Genomic DNA, 26,755 nt, shown 5'->3' with positions numbered 1-26,755 from the left:
GGAGGAAATTCGGGCCTTTAACAACCCCGAAGCAGAGTGCATATCCAGCACCTACGCATTAGGTATGTTTTTTTTTAAATTAGCAAGCCTATGCAGAGATGTTTGAAAGACACGGAAAAATAACTTGAAAATTTCTGTCTGTAATAACAATAATTTATCAATTTTGTTGTAAACAATTGTCTTTATCGTGCTAAAAACTGTGGAAAACTGTGTTGAATTTGTAGTTGCAATTTGATCTTCCCCCGTCGATTCTTACACTTTATGTGTTGGGTTGGTAATAAAAACTATGGATTAGTGGGGGAAAATGTTGAACATCGCAGTTTACTTGTAAGAAATGACCCCATTGTATTTATACAACATTAACATAAGGAAAGAAAATCCCAGCAAATATTGTAACACTATTTTATTATTAACGGAAATAGAAATTATATATGCATAGAATATGTATGATGAATCATGGTACATTTGGTTGTTTTGGTCTTTACGGCAAGACAAGTTAAGTACAAAAGATGTATATGCTATTTCAGATGGATCAGTTCCAGCAACCACTACTACAACAATGGCACCACGAACAACACCAACACCAGTGCTTACTGTGTCATCTCCAAGACCACAACCTACTACAACCAGTACAGCTGCATTCCTTGGAATTTTTTCAACTTGCAGTTCAAATAGCCAGTGTCCTGCTCAGGCCTCCTGCCGTCTTCGTTATCCTGACGGACTAATGTGTATCTGTAACGAAGGATTTGTGGCGTCTACCAATTTGGTCGGATGTGAAAGAGGTCATTGCTAATTTTTTCCTAATGTATAAACTGATTTTGTTAAAATATTAATTGTTTTCTTTAGATTGTTAGAAATTTACTTCTGTGTTTACTGTGTATATGGTGTTCTCCGTATCCCAGTTGATAGGATTCAAGTTCAGAACAGTTACTTAGAAGTGTGTCACCATTGGAGTCAATATAAGTTCAGCCTTTTGCTGGTTTCCTCTCCAAACATAGGTAGGGTGTCTGCGAGAAACCTACAAATGGTCGTGTGTTTCCATCTGGATTTGCCCGATTTCAGTCAGTGGGTCCCTGGCAACCTTGGATGAATGTAACATATTGTTCAGTACGGCGTAAAAGATCACCAAATTAAAACAAAACTCAGCAAAATATAAAAAGGTATGGATGGAATTTTGTGTAGGCATTTGTACTATCTCTTCCTGTCTTTTTTACTTTACATAAGTATGACTCACCTAGGATGACTATTCTCCATTACAGCCGCCTATCTTTCCGACACGTGTATAACGGAGTGTGCTGGTTTTGTTCATGGTGTGCAACGCTGTCTCTGGCCGGTGCGCTTGTTTGCCGGGTTATGTATCAGCTGCGGACAACCAAAACTGCATTTTACCGGGAAGAGGTCTATTAGGAGAGCCATGCGGAGATGGTTGTGTATTTGAAAGAGAGCAAGAATGTGTGAGCGGAGTTTGCACGTGTATGCCGAACTTAAGACGTATGACTACGGAGGAAATTCGGGCCTTCAACAACCCTGAAGCAGAGTGCATATCCAGCACTTACACTCTAAGTATGTTTTTTTTTTAAATTAGCAAACCTATGCAGAGATGTTTGAAAGACACGGAAAAAAACTTGAAAATTTCTTTCTGTAATAACAATAATTTATCGATTTTGTTGTAAACGATTGTCTTTATCGTGCTAAAAACTGTGGAAAACTGTATTAAATTTGTGCTCACAATGTGGTCTTTTCCCGTCGATTCTTACACTTTTTCTGTTGGGTTGGTAATATAAACTATGGATTAGTGGGGGAAAATGTTGAACACTGCAGGTTACTTGTAAGAAATGACCCCATTGTATTTATACAACATTAACATAAGGAAAGAAAAGCCCATGAAATATTGTAACACTATTTTATTATTAACCGAAATAGAAATTATATATGCATAGAATATATATGATGAATCATGGCACAGTTGGTTGTTTTGGTCTTTACGGCAAAACAAGTTAAGTACAAAAGATGTATATGCTATTTCAGATGGATCAGTTCCATTAACCACTACTACAACAATGGCACCACGAACAACAACAACACCAGCGCCTACTGTGTCATCTTCAAGACCACCACCTACTACAACCAGTACAGCTGCATTCCTTGGAATTTTATCAACTTGCAGTTCAAATAGCCAATGCCCTGCTCAGGCCTCCTGCCGTGTTCGTTATCCTGACGGACTATTGTGTATCTGTAACGAAGGATTTGTAGCGTCTACCGATTTGGCCGGATGTGAAAGAGGTCATTGCTAATTTTTTTTGTATTGTATAAACTGATTTTGTTAAAATATTAATTGTTTTCTTTAGATTGTTAGAAATTTACTTCTGTGTTTACTGTGTATATGGTGTTCTCCGTATCCCAGTTGTTAGGATTGAAGTGGAGAACAGTGACTTAGAAGTGTGTCACCAATGGAGTCAATATAAGTTCAGCCTTTTGCTGGTTTCCTCTCCAAACATAGGTGGGGTGTCTGCAATAAGCGTACAAATGGTCGTGTGTTTCCATCTGGATACGCCCGATTTCAGTCAGTGGGTCCCTGGCAACCTTGATGAATGTAACATATTGTTCAGTACGGCGTAAAAGATCACCAAATTAAAACAAAACTCAGCAAAATATAAAAAGGTATGGATGGAATTTTGTGTAGGCATTTGTACTATCTCTTCCTGTCTTTTTTACTTTACATAAGTATGACTCACCTAGGATGACTATTCTCCATTACAGCCGCCTATCTTTCCGACACGTGTATAACGGAGTGTGCTGGTTTGTTCATGGTGTGCAACGCTGTCTCTGGCCGGTGCGCTTGTTTGCCGGGTTATGTATCAGCTGCGGACAACCAAAACTGCATTTTACCGGGAAGAGGTCTATTAGGAGAGCCATGCGGAGATGGTTGTGTATTTGAAAGAGAGCAAGAATGTGTGAGCGGAGTTTGCACGTGTATGCCGAACTTAAGACGTATGACTACGGAGGAAATTCGGGCCTTCAACAACCCTGAAGCAGAGTGCATATCCAGCACTTACACTCTAAGTATGTTTTTTTTTTTAAATTAGCAAACCTATGCAGAGATGTTTGAAAGACACGGAAAAAAACTTGAAAATTTCTTTCTGTAATAACAATAATTTATCGATTTTGTTGTAAACGATTGTCTTTATCGTGCTAAAAACTGTGGAAAACTGTATTAAATTTGTGGTCACAATGTGGTCTTTTCCCGTCGATTCTTACACTTTTTCTGTTGGGTTGGTAATATAAACTATGGATTAGTGGGGGAAAATGTTGAACACTGCAGGTTACTTGTAAGAAATGACCCCATTGTATTTATACAACATTAACATAAGGAAAGAAAAGCCCATGAAATATTGTAACACTATTTTATTATTAACCGAAATAGAAATTATATATGCATAGAATATATATGATGAATCATGGCACAGTTGGTTGTTTTGGTCTTTACGGCAAAACAAGTTAAGTACAAAAGATGTATATGCTATTTCAGATGGATCAGTTCCATTAACCACTACTACAACAATGGCACCACGAACAACAACAACACCAGCGCCTACTGTGTCATCTTCAAGACCACCACCTACTACAACCAGTACAGCTGCATTCCTTGGAATTTTATCAACTTGCAGTTCAAATAGCCAATGCCCTGCTCAGGCCTCCTGCCGTGTTCGTTATCCTGACGGACTATTGTGTATCTGTAACGAAGGATTTGTAGCGTCTACCGATTTGGCCGGATGTGAAAGAGGTCATTGCTAATTTTTTTTGTATTGTATAAACTGATTTTGTTAAAATATTAATTGTTTTCTTTAGATTGTTAGAAATTTACTTCTGTGTTTACTGTGTATATGGTGTTCTCCGTATCCCAGTTGTTAGGACTGAAGTGGAGAACACTGACTTAGAAGTGTGTCACCAATGGAGTCAATATAAGTTCAGCCTTTTGCTGGTTTCCTCTCCAAACATAGGTGGGGTGTCTGCAATAAGCGTACAAATGGTCGTGTGTTTCCATCTGGATACGCCCGATTTCAGTCAGTGGGTCCCTGGCAACCTTGATGAATGTAACATATTGTTCAGTACGGCGTAAAAGATCACCAAATTAAAACAAAACTCAGCAAAATATAAAAAGGTATGGATGGAATTTTGTGTAGGCATTTGTACTATCTCTTCCTGTCTTTTTTACTTTACATAAGTATGACTCACCTAGGATGACTATTCTTCATTACAGCCGCCTATCTTTCCGACACGTGTATAACGGAGTGTGCTGGTTTGTTCATGGTGTGCAACGCTGTCTCTGGCCGGTGCGCTTGTTTGCCGGGTTATGTATCAGCTGCGGACAACCAAAACTGCATTTTACCGGGAAGAGGTCTATTAGGAGAGCCATGCGGAGATGGTTGTGTATTTGAAAGAGAGCAAGAATGTGTGAGCGGAGTTTGCACGTGTATGCCGAACTTAAGACGTATGACTACGGAGGAAATTCGGGCCTTCAACAACCCTGAAGCAGAGTGCATATCCAGCACTTACACTCTAAGTATGTTTTTTTTTTAAATTAGCAAACCTATGCAGAGATGTTTGAAAGACACGGAAAAAAACTTGAAAATTTCTTTCTGTAATAACAATAATTTATCGATTTTGTTGTAAACGATTGTCTTTATCGTGCTAAAAACTGTGGAAAACTGTATTAAATTTGTGGTCACAATGTGGTCTTTTCCCGTCGATTCTTACACTTTTTCTGTTGGGTTGGTAATATAAACTATGGATTAGTGGGGGAAAATGTTGAACACTGCAGGTTACTTGTAAGAAATGACCCCATTGTATTTATACAACATTAACATAAGGAAAGAAAAGCCCATGAAATATTGTAACACTATTTTATTATTAACCGAAATAGAAATTATATATGCATAGAATATATATGATGAATCATGGCACAGTTGGTTGTTTTGGTCTTTACGGCAAAACAAGTTAAGTACAAAAGATGTATATGCTATTTCAGATGGATCAGTTCCATTAACCACTACTACAACAATGGCACCACGAACAACAACAACACCAGCGCCTACTGTGTCATCTTCAAGACCACCACCTACTACAACCAGTACAGCTGCATTCCTTGGAATTTTATCAACTTGCAGTTCAAATAGCCAATGCCCTGCTCAGGCCTCCTGCCGTGTTCGTTATCCTGACGGACTATTGTGTATCTGTGACGAAGGATTTGTAGCGTCTACCGATTTGGCCGGATGTGAAAGAGGTCATTGCTAATTTTTTTTGTATTGTATAAACTGATTTTGTTAAAATATTAATTGTTTTCTTTAGATTGTTAGAAATTTACTTCTGTGTTTACTGTGTATATGGTGTTCTGCGTATCCCAGTTGTTAGGATTGAAGTGGAGAACAGTGACTTAGAAGTGTGTCACCAATGGAGTCAATATAAGTTCAGCCTTTTGCTGATTTCCTCTCCAAACATAGGTGGGGTGTCTGCAATAAGCGTACAAATGGTCGTGTGTTTCCATCTGGATACGCCCGATTTCAGTCAGTGGGTCCCTGGCCAACCTTGATGAATGTAACATATTGTTCAGTACGGCGTAAAAGATCACCAAATTAAAACAAAACTCAGCAAAATATAAAAAGGTATGGATGGAATTTTGTGTAGGCATTTGTACTATCTCTTCCTGTCTTTTTTACTTTACATAAGTATGACTCACCTAGGATGACTATTCTCCATTACAGCCGCCTATCTTTCCGACACGTGTATAACGGAGTGTGCTGGTTTGTTCATGGTGTGCAACGCTGTCTCTGGCCGGTGCGCTTGTTTGCCGGGTTATGTATCAGCTGCGGACAACCAAAACTGCATTTTACCGGGAAGAGGTCTATTAGGAGAGCCATGCGGAGATGGTTGTGTATTTGAAAGAGAGCAAGAATGTGTGAGCGGAGTTTGCACGTGTATGCCGAACTTAAGACGTATGACTACGGAGGAAATTCGGGCCTTCAACAACCCTGAAGCAGAGTGCATATCCAGCACTTACACTCTAAGTATGTTTTTTTTTTAAATTAGCAAACCTATGCAGAGATGTTTGAAAGACACGGAAAAAAACTTGAAAATTTCTTTCTGTAATAACAATAATTTATCGATTTTGTTGTAAACGATTGTCTTTATCGTGCTAAAAACTGTGGAAAACTGTATTAAATTTGTGGTCACAATGTGGTCTTTTCCCGTCGATTCTTACACTTTTTCTGTTGGGTTGGTAATATAAACTATGGATTAGTGGGGGAAAATGTTGAACACTGCAGGTTACTTGTAAGAAATGACCCCATTGTATTTATACAACATTAACATAAGGAAAGAAAAGCCCATGAAATATTGTAACACTATTTTATTATTAACCGAAATAGAAATTATATATGCATAGAATATATATGATGAATCATGGCACAGTTGGTTGTTTTGGTCTTTACGGCAAAACAAGTTAAGTACAAAAGATGTATATGCTATTTCAGATGGATCAGTTCCATTAACCACTACTACAACAATGGCACCACGAACAACAACAACACCAGCGCCTACTGTGTCATCTTCAAGACCACCACCTACTACAACCAGTACAGCTGCATTCCTTGGAATTTTATCAACTTGCAGTTCAAATAGCCAATGCCCTGCTCAGGCCTCCTGCCGTGTTCGTTATCCTGACGGACTATTGTGTATCTGTAACGAAGGATTTGTAGCGTCTACCGATTTGGCCGGATGTGAAAGAGGTCATTGCTAATTTTTTTTGTATTGTATAAACTGATTTTGTTAAAATATTAATTGTTTTCTTTAGATTGTTAGAAATTTACTTCTGTGTTTACTGTGTATATGGTGTTCTCCGTATCCCAGTTGTTAGGATTGAAGTGGAGAACAGTGACTTAGAAGTGTGTCACCAATGGAGTCAATATAAGTTCAGCCTTTTGCTGGTTTCCTCTCCAAACATAGGTGGGGTGTCTGCAATAAGCGTACAAATGGTCGTGTGTTTCCATCTGGATACGCCCGATTTCAGTCAGTGGGTCCCTGGCAACCTTGATGAATGTAACATATTGTTCAGTACGGCGTAAAAGATCACCAAATTAAAACAAAACTCAGCAAAATATAAAAAGGTATGGATGGAATTTTGTGTAGGCATTTGTACTATCTCTTCCTGTCTTTTTTACTTTACATAAGTATGACTCACCTAGGATGACTATTCTCCATTACAGCCGCCTATCTTTCCGACACGTGTATAACGGAGTGTGCTGGTTTGTTCATGGTGTGCAACGCTGTCTCTGGCCGGTGCGCTTGTTTGCCGGGTTATGTATCAGCTGCGGACAACCAAAACTGCATTTTACCGGGAAGAGGTCTATTAGGAGAGCCATGCGGAGATGGTTGTGTATTTGAAAGAGAGCAAGAATGTGTGAGCGGAGTTTGCACGTGTATGCCGAACTTAAGACGTATGACTACGGAGGAAATTCGGGCCTTCAACAACCCTGAAGCAGAGTGCATATCCAGCACTTACACTCTAAGTATGTTTTTTTTTTAAATTAGCAAACCTATGCAGAGATGTTTGAAAGACACGGAAAAAAACTTGAAAATTTCTTTCTGTAATAACAATAATTTATCGATTTTGTTGTAAACGATTGTCTTTATCGTGCTAAAAACTGTGGAAAACTGTATTAAATTTGTGCTCACAATGTGGTCTTTTCCCGTCGATTCTTACACTTTTTCTGTTGGGTTGGTAATATAAACTATGGATTAGTGGGGGAAAATGTTGAACACTGCAGGTTACTTGTAAGAAATGACCCCATTGTATTTATACAACATTAACATAAGGAAAGAAAAGCCCATGAAATATTGTAACACTATTTTATTATTAACCGAAATAGAAATTATATATGCATAGAATATATATGATGAATCATGGCACAGTTGGTTGTTTTGGTCTTTACGGCAAAACAAGTTAAGTACAAAAGATGTATATGCTATTTCAGATGGATCAGTTCCATTAACCACTACTACAACAATGGCACCACGAACAACAACAACACCAGCGCCTACTGTGTCATCTTCAAGACCACCACCTACTACAACCAGTACAGCTGCATTCCTTGGAATTTTATCAACTTGCAGTTCAAATAGCCAATGCCCTGCTCAGGCCTCCTGCCGTGTTCGTTATCCTGACGGACTATTGTGTATCTGTAACGAAGGATTTGTAGCGTCTACCGATTTGGCCGGATGTGAAAGAGGTCATTGCTAATTTTTTTTGTATTGTATAAACTGATTTTGTTAAAATATTAATTGTTTTCTTTAGATTGTTAGAAATTTACTTCTGTGTTTACTGTGTATATGGTGTTCTCCGTATCCCAGTTGTTAGGATTGAAGTGGAGAACAGTGACTTAGAAGTGTGTCACCAATGGAGTCAATATAAGTTCAGCCTTTTGCTGGTTTCCTCTCCAAACATAGGTGGGGTGTCTGCAATAAGCGTACAAATGGTCGTGTGTCACCATCTGGATACGCCCGATTTCAGTCAGTGGGTCCCTGGCAACCTTGATGAATGTAACATATTGTTCAGTACGGCGTAAAAGATCACCAAATTAAAACAAAACTCAGCAAAATATAAAAAGGTATGGATGGAATTTTGTGTAGGCATTTGTACTATCTCTTCCTGTCTTTTTTACTTTACATAAGTATGACTCACCTAGGATGACTATTCTCCATTACAGCCGCCTATCTTTCCGACACGTGTATAACGGAGTGTGCTGGTTTGTTCATGGTGTGCAACGCTGTCTCTGGCCGGTGCGCGTGTTTGCCGGGTTATGTATCAGCTGCGGACAACCAAAACTGCATTTTACCGGGAAGAGGTCTATTAGGAGAGCCATGCGGAGATGGTTGTGTATTTGAAAGAGAGCAAGAATGTGTGAGCGGAGTTTGCACGTGTATGCCGAACTTAAGACGTATGACTACGGAGGAAATTCGGGCCTTCAACAACCCTGAAGCAGAGTGCATATCCAGCACTTACACTCTAAGTATGTTTTTTTTTTAAATTAGCAAACCTATGCAGAGATGTTTGAAAGACACGGAAAAAAACTTGAAAATTTCTTTCTGTAATAACAATAATTTATCGATTTTGTTGTAAACGATTGTCTTTATCGTGCTAAAAACTGTGGAAAACTGTATTAAATTTGTGCTCACAATGTGGTCTTTTCCCGTCGATTCTTACACTTTTTCTGTTGGGTTGGTAATATAAACTATGGATTAGTGGGGGAAAATGTTGAACACTGCAGGTTACTTGTAAGAAATGACCCCATTGTATTTATACAACATTAACATAAGGAAAGAAAAGCCCATGAAATATTGTAACACTATTTTATTATTAACCGAAATAGAAATTATATATGCATAGAATATATATGATGAATCATGGCACAGTTGGTTGTTTTGGTCTTTACGGCAAAACAAGTTAAGTACAAAAGATGTATATGCTATTTCAGATGGATCAGTTCCATTAACCACTACTACAACAATGGCACCACGAACAACAACAACACCAGCGCCTACTGTGTCATCTTCAAGACCACCACCTACTACAACCAGTACAGCTGCATTCCTTGGAATTTTATCAACTTGCAGTTCAAATAGCCAATGCCCTGCTCAGGCCTCCTGCCGTGTTCGTTATCCTGACGGACTATTGTGTATCTGTAACGAAGGATTTGTAGCGTCTACCGATTTGGCCGGATGTGAAAGAGGTCATTGCTAATTTTTTTTGTGTTGTATAAACTGATTTTGTTAAAATATTAATTGTTTTCTTTAGATTGTTAGAAATTTGCTTCTGTGTTTACTGTGTATATGGTGTTCTCCGTATCCCAGTTGTTAGGATTGAAGTGGAGAACAGTGACTTAGAAGTGTGTCACCAATGGAGTCAATATAAGTTCAGCCTTTTGCTGGTTTCCTCTCCAAACATAGGTGGGGTGTCTGCAATAAGCGTACAAATGGTCGTGTGTTTCCATCTGGATACGCCCGATTTCAGTCAGTGGGTCCCTGGCAACCTTGATGAATGTAACATATTGTTCAGTACGGCGTAAAAGATCACCAAATAAAAACAAAACTCAGCAAAATATAAAAATGTATGGATGGAATTTTGTGTAGGCATTTGTACTATCTCTTCCTGTCTTTTTTACTTTACATAAGTATGACTCACCTAGGATGACTATTCTCCATTACAGCCGCCTATCTTTCCGACACGTGTATAACGGAGTGTGCTGGTTTGTTCATGGTGTGCAACGCTGTCTCTGGCCGGTGCGCGTGTTTGCCGGGTTATGTATCAGCTGCGGACAACCAAAACTGCATTTTACCGGGAAGAGGTCTATTAGGAGAGCCATGCGGAGATGGTTGTGTATTTGAAAGAGAGCAAGAATGTGTGAGCGGAGTTTGCACGTGTATGCCGAACTTAAGACGTATGACTACGGAGGAAATTCGGGCCTTCAACAACCCTGAAGCAGAGTGCATATCCAGCACTTACACTCTAAGTATGTTTTTTTTTTTAAATTAGCAAACCTATGCAGAGATGTTTGAAAGACACGGAAAAAAACTTGAAAATTTCTTTCTGTAATAACAATAATTTATCGATTTTGTTGTAAACGATTGTCTTTATCGTGCTAAAAACTGTGGAAAACTGTATTAAATTTGTGGTCACAATGTGGTCTTTTCCCGTCGATTCTTACACTTTTTCTGTTGGGTTGGTAATATAAACTATGGATTAGTGGGGGAAAATGTTGAACACTGCAGGTTACTTGTAAGAAATGACCCCATTGTATTTATACAACATTAACATAAGGAAAGAAAAGCCCATGAAATATTGTAACACTATTTTATTATTAACCGAAATAGAAATTATATATGCATAGAATATATATGATGAATCATGGCACAGTTGGTTGTTTTGGTCTTTACGGCAAAACAAGTTAAGTACAAAAGATGTATATGCTATTTCAGATGGATCAGTTCCATTAACCACTACTACAACAATGGCACCACGAACAACAACAACACCAGCGCCTACTGTGTCATCTTCAAGACCACCACCTACTACAACCAGTACAGCTGCATTCCTTGGAATTTTATCAACTTGCAGTTCAAATAGCCAATGCCCTGCTCAGGCCTCCTGCCGTGTTCGTTATCCTGACGGACTATTGTGTATCTGTAACGAAGGATTTGTAGCGTCTACCGATTTGGCCGGATGTGAAAGAGGTCATTGCTAATTTTTTTTGTATTGTATAAACTGATTTTGTTAAAATATTAATTGTTTTCTTTAGATTGTTAAAAATTTACTTCTGTGTTTACTGTGTATATGGTGTTCTCCGTATCCCAGTTGTTAGGATTGAAGTGGAGAACAGTGACTTAGAAGTGTGTCACCAATGGAGTCAATATAAGTTCAGCCTTTTGCTGGTTTCCTCTCCAAACATAGGTGGGGTGTCTGCAATAAGCGTACAAATGGTCGTGTGTTTCCATCTGGATACGCCCGATTTCAGTCAGTGGGTCCCTGGCAACCTTGATGAATGTAACATATTGTTCAGTACGGCGTAAAAGATCACCAAATTAAAACAAAACACAGCAAAATATAAAAAGGTATGGATGGAATTTTGTGTAGGCATTTGTACTATCTCTTCCTGTCTTTTTTACTTTACATAAGTATGACTCACCTAGGATGACTATTCTCCATTACAGCCGCCTATCTTTCCGACACGTGTATAACGGAGTGTGCTGGTTTGTTCATGGTGTGCAACGCTGTCTCTGGCCGGTGCGCTTGTTTGCCGGGTTATGTATCAGCTGCGGACAACCAAAACTGCATTTTACCGGGAAGAGGTCTATTAGGAGAGCCATGCGGAGATGGTTGTGTATTTGAAAGAGAGCAAGAATGTGTGAGCGGAGTTTGCACGTGTATGCCGAACTTAAGACGTATGACTACGGAGGAAATTCGGGCCTTCAACAACCCTGAAGCAGAGTGCATATCCAGCACTTACACTCTAAGTATGTTTTTTTTTTTAAATTAGCAAACCTATGCAGAGATGTTTGAAAGACACGGAAAAAAACTTGAAAATTTCTTTCTGTAATAACAATAATTTATCGATTTTGTTGTAAACGATTGTCTTTATCGTGCTAAAAACTGTGGAAAACTGTATTAAATTTGTGGTCACAATGTGGTCTTTTCCCGTCGATTCTTACACTTTTTCTGTTGGGTTGGTAATATAAACTATGGATTAGTGGGGGAAAATGTTGAACACTGCAGGTTACTTGTAAGAAATGACCCCATTGTATTTATACAACATTAACATAAGGAAAGAAAAGCCCATGAAATATTGTAACACTATTTTATTATTAACCGAAATAGAAATTATATATGCATAGAATATATATGATGAATCATGGCACAGTTGGTTGTTTTGGTCTTTACGGCAAAACAAGTTAAGTACAAAAGATGTATATGCTATTTCAGATGGATCAGTTCCATTAACCACTACTACAACAATGGCACCACGAACAACAACAACACCAGCGCCTACTGTGTCATCTTCAAGACCACCACCTACTACAACCAGTACAGCTGCATTCCTTGGAATTTTATCAACTTGCAGTTCAAATAGCCAATGCCCTGCTCAGGCCTCCTGCCGTGTTCGTTATCCTGACGGACTATTGTGTATCTGTAACGAAGGATTTGTAGCGTCTACCGATTTGGCCGGATGTGAAAGAGGTCATTGCTAATTTTTTTTGTATTGTATAAACTGATTTTGTTAAAATATTAATTGTTTTCTTTAGATTGTTAGAAATTTACTTCTGTGTTTACTGTGTATATGGTGTTCTCCGTATCCCAGTTGTTAGGATTGAAGTGGAGAACAGTGACTTAGAAGTGTGTCACCAATGGAGTCAATATAAGTTCAGCCTTTTGCTGGTTTCCTCTCCAAACATAGGTGGGGTGTCTGCAATAAGCGTACAAATGGTCGTGTGTTTCCATCTGGATACGCCCGATTTCAGTCAGTGGGTCCCTGGCAACCTTGATGAATGTAACATATTGTTCAGTACGGCGTAAAAGATCACCAAATTAAAACAAAACACAGCAAAATATAAAAAGGTATGGATGGAATTTTGTGTAGGCATTTGTACTATCTCTTCCTGTCTTTTTTACTTTACATAAGTATGACTCACCTAGGATGACTATTCTCCATTACAGCCGCCTATCTTTCCGACACGTGTATAACGGAGTGTGCTGGTTTGTTCATGGTGTGCAACGCTGTCTCTGGCCGGTGCGCTTGTTTGCCGGGTTATGTATCAGCTGCGGACAACCAAAACTGCATTTTACCGGGAAGAGGTCTATTAGGAGAGCCATGCGGAGATGGTTGTGTATTTGAAAGAGAGCAAGAATGTGTGAGCGGAGTTTGCACGTGTATGCCGAACTTAAGACGTATGACTACGGAGGAAATTCGGGCCTTCAACAACCCTGAAGCAGAGTGCATATCCAGCACTTACACTCTAAGTATGTTTTTTTTTTAAATTAGCAAACCTATGCAGAGATGTTTGAAAGACACGGAAAAAAACTTGAAAATTTCTTTCTGTAATAACAATAATTCATCGATTTTGTTGTAAACGATTGTCTTTATCGTGCTAAAAACTGTGGAAAACTGTATTAAATTTGTGGTCACAATGTGGTCTTTTCCCGTCGATTCTTACACTTTTTCTGTTGGGTTGGTAATATAAACTATGGATTAGTGGGGGAAAATGTTGAACACTGCAGGTTACTTGTAAGAAATGACCCCATTGTATTTATACAACATTAACATAAGGAAAGAAAAGCCCATGAAATATTGTAACACTATTTTATTATTAACCGAAATAGAAATTATATATGCATAGAATATATATGATGAATCATGGCACAGTTGGTTGTTTTGGTCTTTACGGCAAAACAAGTTAAGTACAAAAGATGTATATGCTATTTCAGATGGATCAGTTCCATTAACCACTACTACAACAATGGCACCACGAACAACAACAACACCAGCGCCTACTGTGTCCATCTTCAAGACCACCACCTTCTACAACCAGTACAGCTGCATTCCTTGGAATTTTATCAACTTGCAGTTCAAATAGCCAATGCCCTGCTCAGGCCTCCTGCCGTGTTCGTTATCCTGACGGACTATTGTGTATCTGTAACGAAGGATTTGTAGCGTCTACCGATTGGCCGGATGTGAAAGAGGTCATTGCTAATTTTTTTGTATTGTATAAACTGATTTTGTTAAAATATTAATTGTTTTTCTTTAGATTGTTAGAAATTTACTTCTGTGTTTACTGTGTATATGGTGTTCTCCGTATCCCAGTTGTTAGGATTGAAGTGGAGAACAGTGACTTAGAGTGTGTCACCAATGAGTCAATATAAGTTCAGCTTTTGCTGGTTTCCTCTCCAAACATAGGTGGGGTGCTGCAATAAGCGTACAAATGGTCGTGTGTCACCATCTGGATACGCCCGATTTCAGTCCAGTGGGTCCCTGGCAACCTGATGAATGTAACATATTGTTCAGTACGGCGTAAAAGATCACCAAATTAAAACAAAACTCAGCAAAATATAAAAAGGTAATGGATGGAATTTTGTGTAGCATTTGTACTATCTCTTCCTGTCTTTTTTACTTTACAAAAGTATGACTCACCTAGGATGACTTATTCTCCATTACAGCCGCCTATCTTTCCGACACGTGTATAACGGAGTGTGCTGGTTTTGTTCATGGTGTGCAACGCTGTCTCTGGCCGGTGCGCTTGTTTGCCGGGTTATGTATCAGCTGCGGACAACCAAAACTGCATTTTACCGGGAAGAGGTCTATTAGGAGAGCCATGCGGAGATGGTGTGTATTTGAAGAGAGCAAGAATGTGTGAGCGGAGTTTGCACGTGTATGCCGAACTTAAGACGTATGACTACGGGAGGAAATTCGGGCCTTCAACAACCCTGAAGCAGAGTGCATATCCAGCACTTACACTCTAAGTATGTTTTTTTTTTAAATTAGCAAACCTATGCAGAGGATGTTTTGAAAGACACGGAAAAAAACTTGAAAATTTCTTTCTGTAATAACAATAATTTATCGATTTTGTTGTAAACGATTGTCTTTATCGTGCTAAAAACTGTGGAAAACTGTATTAAATTTGTGGTCACAATGTGGTCTTTTCCCGTCGATTCTTACACTTTTTCTGTTGGGTTGGTAATATAAACTATGGATTAGTGGGGGAAAATGTTGACACTGCAGGTTACTTGTAAGAAATGACCCCATTGTATTTCTACAACATTAACATAAGGAAAGAAAAGCCCATGAAATATTGTAACACTATTTTATTATTAACCGAAATAGAAATTATATATGCATAGAATATATATGATGAATCATGGCACAGTTGGTTGTTTTGGTCTTTACGGCAAAACAAGTTAAGTACAAAAGATGTATATGCTATTTCAGATGGATCAGTTCCATTAACCACTACTACAACAATGGCACCACGAACAACAACAACACCAGCGCCTACTGTGTCATCTTCAAGACCACCACCTACTACAACCAGTACAGCTGCATTCCCTTGGAATTTTATCAACTTGCAGTTCAAATAGCCAATGCCCTGCTCAGGCCTCCTGCCGTGTTCGTTATCCTGACGGACTATTGTGTATCTGTAACGAAGGATTTGTAGCGTCTACCGATTTGGCCGGATGTGAAAGAGGTCATTGCTAATTTTTTTTGTATTGTATAAACTGATTTTGTTAAAATATTAATTGTTTTCTTTAGATTGTTAGAAATTTACTTCTGTGTTTACTGTGTATATGGTGTTCTCCGTATCCCAGTTGTTAGGATTGAAGTGGAGAACAGTGACTTAGAAGTGTGTCACCAATGGAGTCAATATAAGTTCAGCCTTTTGCTGGTTTCCTCTCCAAACATAGGTGGGTGTCTGCAATAAGCGTACAAATGGTCGTGTGTTTCCCATCTGGATACGCCCGATTTCAGTCAGTGGGTCCCTGGCAACCTTGATGAATGTAACATATTGTTCAGTACGGCGTAAAAGATCACCAAATTAAAACAAAACTCAGCAAAATATAAAAGGTATGGATGGAATTTTGTGTAGGCATTTGTACTATCTCTTCCTGTCTTTTTTACTTTACATAAGTATGACTCACCTAGGATGACTATTCTCCATTACAGCCGCCTATCTTTCCGACACGTGTATAACGGAGTGTGCTGGTTGTTCATGGTGTGCAACGCTGTCTCTGGCCGGTTGCGCTTGTTTGCCGGGTTATGTATCAGCTGCGGACAACCAAAACTGCATTTTACCGGGAAGAGGTCTATTAGGAGAGCCATGCGGAGATGGTTGTGTATTTGAAAGAGAGCAAGAATGTGTGAGCGGAGTTTGCACGTGTATGCCGAACTTAAGACGTATGACTACGGAGGAAATTCGGGCCTTCAACAACCCTGAAGCAGAGTGCATATCCAGCACTTACACTCTAAGTATGTTTTTTTTTTTTAATTAGCAAACCTATGCAGAGATGTTTGAAAGACACGGAAAAAAACTTGAAAATTTCTTTCTGTAATAACAATAATTTATCGATTTTGTTGTAAACGATTGTCTTTATCGTGCTAAAAACTGTGGAAAACTGTATTAATTTGTGGTCACAATGTGGTCTTTTCCCGTCGATTCTTACACTTTTTCTGTTGGGTTGGTAATATAAACTATGGATTAGTGGGGGAAAATGTTGAACACTGCAGGTTACTTGTAAGAAATGACCCCATTGTATTATACAACATTAACATAAGGAAGAAAAGCCCATGAAATATTGTAACACTATTTTATTATTAACCGAAATAGAAATTATATATGCATAGAATATATATGATGAATCATGGCACAGTTGGTTGTTTTGGTCTTTACGGCAAAACAAGTTAAGTACAAAAGATGTATATGCTATTTCAGATGGATCAGTTCCATTAACCACTACTACAACAATGGCACCACGAACAACAACAACACCAGCGCCTACTGTGTCATCTTCAAGACCACCACCTACTACAACCAGTACAGCTGCATTCCTTGGAATTTTATCAACTTGCAGTTCAAATAGCCAATGCCCTGCTCAGGCCTCCTGCCGTGTTCGTTATCCTGACGGACTATTGTGTATCTGTAACGAAGGATTTGTAGCGTCTACCGATTTGGCCGGATGTGAAAGAGGTCATTGCTAATTTTTTTTGTATTGTATAAACTGATTTTGTTAAAATATTAATTGTTTTCTTTAGATTGTTAGAAATTTACTTCTGTGTTTACTGTGTATATGGTGTTCTCCCGTATCCCAGTTGTTAGGACTGAAGTGGAGAACAGTGACTTAGAAGTGTGTCACCAATGGAGTCAATATAAGTTCAGCCTTTTGCTGGTTTCCTCTCCAAACATAGGTGGGGTGTCTGCAATAAGCGTACAAATGGTCCGTGTGTTTCCATCTGGATACGCCCGATTTCAGTCAGTGGGTCCCTGGCAACCTTGATGAATGTAACATATTGTTCAGTACGGCGTTAAAAGATCACCAAATTAAAACAAAACTCAGCAAAATATAAAAAGGTATGGATGGAATTTTGTGTAGGCATTTGTACTATCTCTTCCTGTCTTTTTTACTTTACATAAGTATGACTCACCTAGGATGACTATTCTTCATTACAGCCGCCTATCTTTCCGACACGTGTATAACGGAGTGTGCTGGTTTGTTCATGGTGTGCAACGCTGTCTCTGGCCGGTGCGCTTGTTTGCCGGGTTATGTATCAGCTGCGGACACCAAACTGCATTTTACCGGGAAGAGGTCTATTAGGAGAGCCATGCGGAGATGGTTGTGTATTTGAAAGAGAGCAAGAATGTGTGAGCGGAGTTTGCACGTGTATGCCGAACTTAAGACGTATGACTACGGAGGAATTCGGGCCTTCAACAACCCTGAAGCAGAGTGCATATCAGCACTTACACTCTAAGTATGTTTTTTTTTTAAATTAGCAAACCTATGCAGAGATGTTTGAAAGACACGGAAAAAAACTTGAAATTTCTTTCTGTATAACAATAATTTATCGATTTTGTTGTAAACGATTGTCTTTATCGTGCTAAAAACTGTGGAAAACTGTATTAAATTTGTGGTCACAATGTGGTCTTTTCCCGTCGATTCTTACACTTTTTCTGTTGGGTTGGTAATATAAACTATGGATTAGTGGGGAAAATGTTGAACACTGCAGGTTACTTGTAAGAAATGACCCCATTGTATTTATACAACATTAACATAAGGAAAGAAAAGCCCATGAAATATTGTAACACTATTTTATTATTAACCGAAATAGAAATTATATATGCATAGAATATATATGATGAATCATGGCACAGTTGGTTGTTTTGGTCTTTACGGCAAACAAGTTAAGTACAAAAGATGTATATGCTATTTCAGATGGATCAGTTCCATTAACCACTACTACAACAATGGCACCACGAACAACAACAACACCAGCGCCTACTGTGTCATCTTCAAGACCACCACCTACTACAACCAGTACAGCTGCATTCCTTGGAATTTTATCAACTTGCAGTTCAAATAGCCAATGCCCTGCTCAGGCCTCCTGCCGTGTTCGTTATCCTGACGGACTATTGTGTATCTGTGACGAAGGATTTGTAGCGTCTACCGATTTGGCCGGATGTGAAAGAGGTCATTGCTAATTTTTTTTGTATTGTATAAACTGATTTTGTTAAAATATTAATTGTTTTCTTTAGATTGTTAGAAATTTACTTCTGTGTTTACTGTGTATATGGTGTTCTGCGTATCCCAGTTGTTAGGATTGAAGTGGAGAACAGTGACTTAGAAGTGTGTCACCAATGGAGTCAATATAAGTTCAGCCTTTTGCTGATTTCCTCTCCAAACATAGGTGGGGTGTCTGCAATAAGCGTACAAATGGTCGTGTGTTTCCATCTGGATACGCCCGATTTCAGTCAGTGGGTCCCTGGCAACCTTGATGAATGTAACATATTGTTCAGTACGGCGTAAAAGATCACCAAATTAAAACAAAACTCAGCAAAATATAAAAAGGTATGGATGGAATTTTGTGTAGGCATTTGTACTATCTCTTCCTGTCTTTTTTACTTTACATAAGTATGACTCACCTAGGATGACTATTCTCCATTACAGCCGCCTATCTTTCCGACACGTGTATAACGGAGTGTGCTGGTTTGTTCATGGTGTGCAACGCTGTCTCTGGCCGGTGCGCTTGTTTGCCGGGTTATGTATCAGCTGCGGACAACCAAAACTGCATTTTACCGGGAAGAGGTCTATTAGGAGAGCCATGCGGAGATGGTTGTGTATTTGAAAGAGAGCAAGAATGTGTGAGCGGAGTTTGCACGTGTATGCCGAACTTAAGACGTATGACTACGGAGGAAATTCGGGCCTTCAACAACCCTGAAGCAGAGTGCATATCCAGCACTTACACTCTAAGTATGTTTTTTTTTTAAATTAGCAAACCTATGCAGAGATGTTTGAAAGGACACGGAAAAAAACTTGAAAATTTCTTTCTGTAATAACAATAATTTATCGATTTTGTTGTAAACGATTGTCTTTATCGTGCTAAAAACTGTGGAAAGCTGTATTAAATTTGTGCTCACAATGTGGTCTTTTCCCGTCGATTCTTACACTTTTTCTGTTGGGTTGGTAATATAAACTATGGATTAGTGGGGGAAAATGTTGAACACTGCAGGTTACTTGTAAGAAATGACCCCATTGTATTTATACAACATTAACATAAGGAAAGAAAAGCCCATGAAATATTGTAACACTATTTTATTATTAACCGAAATAGAAATTATATATGCATAGAATATATATGATGAATCATGGCACAGTTGGTTGTTTTGGTCTTTACGGCAAAACAAGTTAAGTACAAAAGATGTATATGCTATTTCAGATGGATCAGTTCCATTAACCACTACTACAACAATGGCACCACGAACAACAACAACACCAGCGCCTACTGTGTCATCTTCAAGACCACCACCTACTACAACCAGTACAGCTGCATTCCTTGGAATTTTATCAACTTGCAGTTCAAATAGCCAATGCCCTGCTCAGGCCTCCTGCCGTGTTCGTTATCCTGACGGACTATTGTGTATCTGTAACGAAGGATTTGTAGCGTCTACCGATTTGGCCGGATGTGAAAGAGGTCATTGCTAATTTTTTTTGTATTGTATAAACTGATTTTGTTAAAATATTAATTGTTTTCTTTAGATTGTTAGAAATTTACTTCTGTGTTTACTGTGTATATGGTGTTCTCCGTATCCCAGTTGTTAGGATTGAAGTGGAGAACAGTGACTTAGAAGTGTGTCACCAATGGAGTCAATATAAGTTCAGCCTTTTGCTGGTTTCCTCTCCAAACATAGGTGGGGTGTCTGCAATAAGCGTACAAATGGTCGTGTGTTTCCATCTGGATACGCCCGATTTCAGTCAGTGGGTCCCTGGCAACCTTGATGAATGTAACATATTGTTCAGTACGGCGTAAAAGATCACCAAATTAAAACAAAACTCAGCAAAATATAAAAAGGTATGGATGGAATTTTGTGTAGGCATTTGTACTATCTCTTCCTGTCTTTTTTACTTTACATAAGTATGACTCACCTAGGATGACTATTCTTCATTACAGCCGCCTATCTTTCCGACACGTGTATAACGGAGTGTGCTGGTTTGTTCATGGTGTGCAACGCTGTCTCTGGCCGGTGCGCTTGTTTGCCGGGTTATGTATCAGCTGCGGACAACCAAAACTGCATTTTACCGGGAAGAGGTCTATTAGGAGAGCCATGCGGAGATGGTTGTGTATTTGAAAGAGAGCAAGAATGTGTGAGCGGAGTTTGCACGTGTATGCCGAACTTAAGACGTATGACTACGGAGGAAATTCGGGCCTTCAACAACCCTGAAGCAGAGTGCATATCCAGCACTTACACTCTAAGTATGTTTTTTTTTTAAATTAGCAAACCTATGCAGAGATGTTTGAAAGACACGGAAAAAAACTTGAAAATTTCTTTCTGTAATAACAATAATTTATCGATTTTGTTGTAAACGATTGTCTTTATCGTGCTAAAAACTGTGGAAAACTGTATTAAATTTGTGCTCACAATGTGGTCTTTTCCCGTCGATTCTTACACTTTTTCTGTTGGGTTGGTAATATAAACTATGGATTAGTGGGGGAAAATGTTGAACACTGCAGGTTACTTGTAAGAAATGACCCCATTGTATTTATACAACATTAACATAAGGAAAGAAAAGCCCATGAAATATTGTAACACTATTTTATTATTAACCGAAATAGAAATTATATATGCATAGAATATATATGATGAATCATGGCACAGTTGGTTGTTTTGGTCTTTACGGCAAAACAAGTTAAGTACAAAAGATGTATATGCTATTTCAGATGGATCAGTTCCATTAACCACTACTACAACAATGGCACCACGAACAACAACAACACCAGCGCCTACTGTGTCATCTTCAAGACCACCACCTACTACAACCAGTACAGCTGCATTCCTTGGAATTTTATCAACTTGCAGTTCAAATAGCCAATGCCCTGCTCAGGCCTCCTGCCGTGTTCGTTATCCTGACGGACTATTGTGTATCTGTGACGAAGGATTTGTAGCGTCTACCGATTTGGCCGGATGTGAAAGAGGTCATTGCTAATTTTTTTTGTATTGTATAAACTGATTTTGTTAAAATATTAATTGTTTTCTTTAGATTGTTAGGAATTTTCTTCTGTGTTTACTGTGTATATGGTGTTCTGCGTATCCCAGTTGTTAGGATAGAAGTGGAGAACAGTGACTTAGAAGTGTGTCACCAATGGAGTCAATATAAGTTCAGCCTTTTGCTGGTTTCCTCTCCAAACATAGGTGGGGTGTCTGCAATAAGCGTACAAATGGTCGTGTGTTTCCATCTGGATACGCCCGATTTCAGTCAGTGGGTCCCTGGCAACCTTGATGAATGTAACATATTGTTCAGTACGGCGTAAAAGATCACCAAATTAAAACAAAACTCAGCAAAATATAAAAAGGTATGGATGGAATTTTGTGTAGGCATTTGTACTATCTCTTCCTGTCTTTTTTACTTTACATAAGTATGACTCACCTAGGATGACTATTCTCCATTACAGCCGCCTATCTTTCCGACACGTGTATAACGGAGTGTGCTGGTTTGTTCATGGTGTGCAACGCTGTCTCTGGCCGGTGCGCTTGTTTGCCGGGTTATGTATCAGCTGCGGACAACCAAAACTGCATTTTACCGGGAAGAGGTCTATTAGGAGAGCCATGCGGAGATGGTTGTGTATTTGAAAGAGAGCAAGAATGTGTGAGCGGAGTTTGCACGTGTATGCCGAACTTAAGACGTATGACTACGGAGGAAATTCGGGCCTTCAACAACCCTGAAGCAGAGTGCATATCCAGCACTTACACTCTAAGTATGTTTTTTTTTTAAATTAGCAAACCTATGCAGAGATGTTTGAAAGACACGGAAAAAAACTTGAAAATTTCTTTCTGTAATAACAATAATTTATCGATTTTGTTGTAAACGATTGTCTTTATCGTGCTAAAAACTGTGGAAAACTGTATTAAATTTGTGGTCACAATGTGGTCTTTTCCCGTCGATTCTTACACTTTTTCTGTTGGGTTGGTAATATAAACTATGGATTAGTGGGGGAAAATGTTGAACACTGCAGGTTACTTGTAAGAAATGACCCCATTGTATTTATACAACATTAACATAAGGAAAGAAAAGCCCATGAAATATTGTAACACTATTTTATTATTAACCGAAATAGAAATTATATATGCATAGAATATATATGATGAATCATGGCACAGTTGGTTGTTTTGGTCTTTACGGCAAAACAAGTTAAGTACAAAAGATGTATATGCTATTTCAGATGGATCAGTTCCATTAACCACTACTACAACAATGGCACCACGAACAACAACAACACCAGCGCCTACTGTGTCATCTTCAAGACCACCACCTACTACAACCAGTACAGCTGCATTCCTTGGAATTTTATCAACTTGCAGTTCAAATAGCCAATGCCCTGCTCAGGCCTCCTGCCGTGTTCGTTATCCTGACGGACTATTGTGTATCTGTAACGAAGGATTTGTAGCGTCTACCGATTTGGCCGGATGTGAAAGAGGTCATTGCTAATTTTTCTTGTATTGTATAAACTGATTTTGTTAAAATATTAATTGTTTTCTTTAGATTGTTAGAAATTTACTTCTGTGTTTACTGTGTATATGGTGTTCTCCGTATCCCAGTTGTTAGGATTGAAGTGGAGAACAGTGACTTAGAAGTGTGTCACCAATGGAGTCAATATAAGTTCAGCCTTTTGCTGGTTTCCTCTCCAAACATAGGTGGGGTGTCTGCAATAAGCGTACAAATGGTCGTGTGTTTCCATCTGGATACGCCCGATTTCAGTCAGTGGGTCCCTGGCAAACCTTGATGAATGTAACATATTGTTCAGTACGGCGTAAAAGATCACCAAATTAAAACAAAACTCAGCAAAATATAAAAAGGTATGGATGGAATTTTGTGTAGGCATTTGTACTATCTCTTCCTGTCTTTTTTACTTTACATAAGTATGACTCACCTAGGATGACTATTCTCCATTACAGCCGCCTATCTTTCCGACACGTGTATAACGGAGTGTGCTGGTTTGTTCATGGTGTGCAACGCTGTCTCTGGCCGGTGCGCTTGTTTGCCGGGTTATGTATCAGCTGCGGACAACCAAAACTGCATTTTACCGGGAAGAGGTCTATTAGGAGAGCCATGCGGAGATGGTTGTGTATTTGAAAGAGAGCAAGAATGTGTGAGCGGAGTTTGCACGTGTATGCCGAACTTAAGACGTATGACTACGGAGGAAATTCGGGCCTTCAACAACCCTGAAGCAGAGTGCATATCCAGCACTTACACTCTAAGTATGTTTTTTTTTTAAAATTAGCAAACCTATGCAGAGATGTTTGAAAGACACGGAAAAAAACTTGAAAATTTCTTTCTGTAATAACAATAATTTATCGATTTTGTTGTAAACGATTGTCTTTATCGTGCTAAAAACTGTGGAAAACTGTATTAAATTTGTGGTCACAATGTGGTCTTTTCCCGTCGATTCTTACACTTTTTCTGTTGGGTTGGTAATATAAACTATGGATTAGTGGGGGAAAATGTTGAACACTGCAGGTTACTTGTAAGAAATGACCCCATTGTATTTATACAACATTAACATAAGGAAAGAAAAGCCCATGAAATATTGTAACACTATTTTATTATTAACCGAAATAGAAATTATATATGCATAGAATATATATGATGAATCATGGCACAGTTGGTTGTTTTGGTCTTTACGGCAAAACAAGTTAAGTACAAAAGATGTATATGCTATTTCAGATGGATCAGTTCCATTAACCACTACTACAACAATGGCACCACGAACAACAACAACACCAGCGCCTACTGTGTCATCTTCAAGACCACCACCTACTACAACCAGTACAGCTGCATTCCTTGGAATTTTATCAACTTGCAGTTCAAATAGCCAATGCCCTGCTCAGGCCTCCTGCCGTGTTCGTTATCCTGACGGACTATTGTGTATCTGTAACGAAGGATTTGTAGCGTCTACCGATTTGGCCGGATGTGAAAGAGGTCACTGCTAATTTTTTTTGTATTGTATAAACTGATTTTGTTAAAATATTAATTGTTTTCTTTAGATTGTTAGAAATTTACTTTTGTGTTTACTGTGTATATGGTGTTCTCCGTATCCCAGTTGTTAGGATTGAAGTGGAGAACAGTGACTTAGAAGTGTGTCACCAATGGAGTCAATATAAGTTCAGCCTTTTGCTGGTTTCCTCTCCAAACATAGGTGGGGTGTCTGCAATAAGCGTACAAATGGTCGTGTGTTTCCATCTGGATACCCTCGATTTCAGTCAGTGGGTCCCTGGCAACCTTGATGAATGTAACATATTGTTCAGTACGACGTAAAAGATCACCAAATTTAACAAGACTCAGCAAAATATAAATAGATATGGATGGATTTTTGTGTAGGCATTTGTACTATCTCTTCCTGTCTTTTTTACTTTACATAAAGTATGACTCACCTAGGACGACTATTCTCCATTACAGCCGCCTATCTTTCCGACACGTGTATAACGGAGTGTGCTGGTTTGTTCATGGTGTGCAACTCTGTCTCTGGCCGGTGCGCTTGTTTGCCGGGTTATGTATCAGCTGCGGACAACCAAAACTGCATTTTACCTGGAAGAGGTCTGTTAGGAGAGCCATGCGGAGATGGTTGTGTATTTGAAAGAGAGCAAGAATGTGTGAGCGGAGTTTGCACGTGTATACCGAACTTAAGACGTATGACTACGGAGGAAATTCGGGCCTTTAACAACCCTGAAGCACAGTGCATATCCAGCACTTACGCATTAGGTATGTTTTTTTTTTAAATTAGGAAGCTTATGCAGAGATGTTTAAAAGACACGGAAAAAAACTTGAAAATTTCTTTCTGTAATAACAATAATTTATCGATTTAGTTGAAAACGATTGTTTTTATTGTGCTAAAAACTGTGGAAAACTGTGTTAAATTTGTTGTCACAATGTGGTCTTCCACCGTACATTCTTACACCTTATCTGTTGGGTTGGTAATAAAAACTAGAAATTAGTGGGGGAAAAAGCTGAACATTGCAGGGTACTTGTAAGAAATGACACCATTGTATTTATACAACATTAACATAAGGAAAGAAAAGCCCATAAAATATTGTAACACTATTTTATTATTAATCGAAATAGAAATTATATATGCATAGAATATATATGATGAATCATGGCACAGTTGGTTGTTTTGGTCTTTACGGCAAGACAAGTTAAGTACAGAAGATGTATATGCTTTTTCAGATGGATCAGTTCCAGCAACCACTACTACAACAATGGCACCACGAACAACAACAACACCAGCACCTACTGTGTCATCTCCAAGACCACCACCTACTACAACTAGTAAAGCTGCATTCCTTGGAATTTTATCAACTTGCAGTTCAAATAGCCAATGTCCTGCTCAGGCCTCCTGCCGTGTTCGTTATCCTGACGGACTATTGTGTATCTGTAACGAAGGATTTGTAGCGTCTACCAATTTGGCCGGATGTGAAAGAGGTCATTGCTAATTTTTTTGTATTGTATAAACTGATTTTGTTAAAATATTAATTGTTTTCTTTAGATTGTTAGAAATTTACTTCTGTGTTTACTGTGTATATGGTGTTCTCCGTATCCCAATTGTTAGGGTTGAAGTGGAGAACAGTGACTTAGAAGGGTGTCACCATTGGAGTCAATATAAGTTCAGCCTTTTTGCTGGTTTCCTCTTCAAACATAGGTGGGGTGTCTGCGAGAAAGCTACAAATGGTCGGGTGTTTCCATCTGGATATGCCCGATTTCAGTCAGTGGGTCCCTGGCAACCTTGATGAATGTAACATATTCTTCAGTACGGCGTAAAAGATCACCAAGTTAAAACAAAACTCAGCAAAATATAAAAAGGTATGGATGGAATTTTGTGTAGGCATTTGTACTATCTCTTTCTGTCTTTTTTACTTTACATAAAGTATGACTCACCTAGGATGACTATTCTCCATT

At 38.8% G+C, this 26,755-nt stretch overlaps 1 protein-coding gene across 1 annotated transcript; it reads left to right on the top strand.

Annotated features, from left to right (window-relative positions):
• The first annotated feature begins 2,922 nt into the window (after window positions 1-2,922).
• LOC135462467 (probable serine/threonine-protein kinase clkA) lies at window positions 2,923-26,129 on the top strand. Its single transcript, XM_064739692.1, has 17 exons — window positions 2,923-2,954; window positions 3,530-3,631; window positions 5,030-5,131; window positions 6,531-6,632; window positions 8,031-8,132; window positions 9,531-9,632; window positions 11,032-11,133; window positions 12,533-12,634; window positions 14,033-14,254; window positions 15,531-15,752; window positions 17,029-17,130; window positions 18,524-18,625; window positions 20,025-20,126; window positions 21,525-21,626; window positions 23,025-23,126; window positions 24,527-24,628; window positions 26,027-26,129. The coding sequence occupies exons 1-17, from the start codon at window positions 2,923-2,925 to the stop codon at window positions 26,127-26,129; spliced, it is 1,905 nt and encodes a 634-aa protein (XP_064595762.1).
• The last annotated feature ends 626 nt before the right edge of the window (window positions 26,130-26,755 follow it).

Source organism: Liolophura sinensis, chromosome 2 (assembly GCF_032854445.1).
Source record: "Liolophura sinensis isolate JHLJ2023 chromosome 2, CUHK_Ljap_v2, whole genome shotgun sequence".
Taxonomy (NCBI): Eukaryota; Metazoa; Mollusca; class Polyplacophora; order Chitonida; family Chitonidae; genus Liolophura; species Liolophura sinensis.
The sequence above is the reverse complement of the archived record's forward strand: the minus strand, read 5'-3'. Positions and strand labels throughout refer to the sequence as shown.

Coding starts and splice junctions, on each gene's coding strand:
- LOC135462467 (XM_064739692.1), top strand. CDS start 2,923: ATGGTTGTGTATTTGAAAGAGAGCAAGAATGT. Junction 6,633..8,030: donor ACCACCACCTACTACAACCA/GTACAGCTGCAT, acceptor ATGCTATTTCAG/ATGGATCAGTTCCATTAACC. Junction 21,627..23,024: donor ACCACCACCTACTACAACCA/GTACAGCTGCAT, acceptor ATGCTATTTCAG/ATGGATCAGTTCCATTAACC.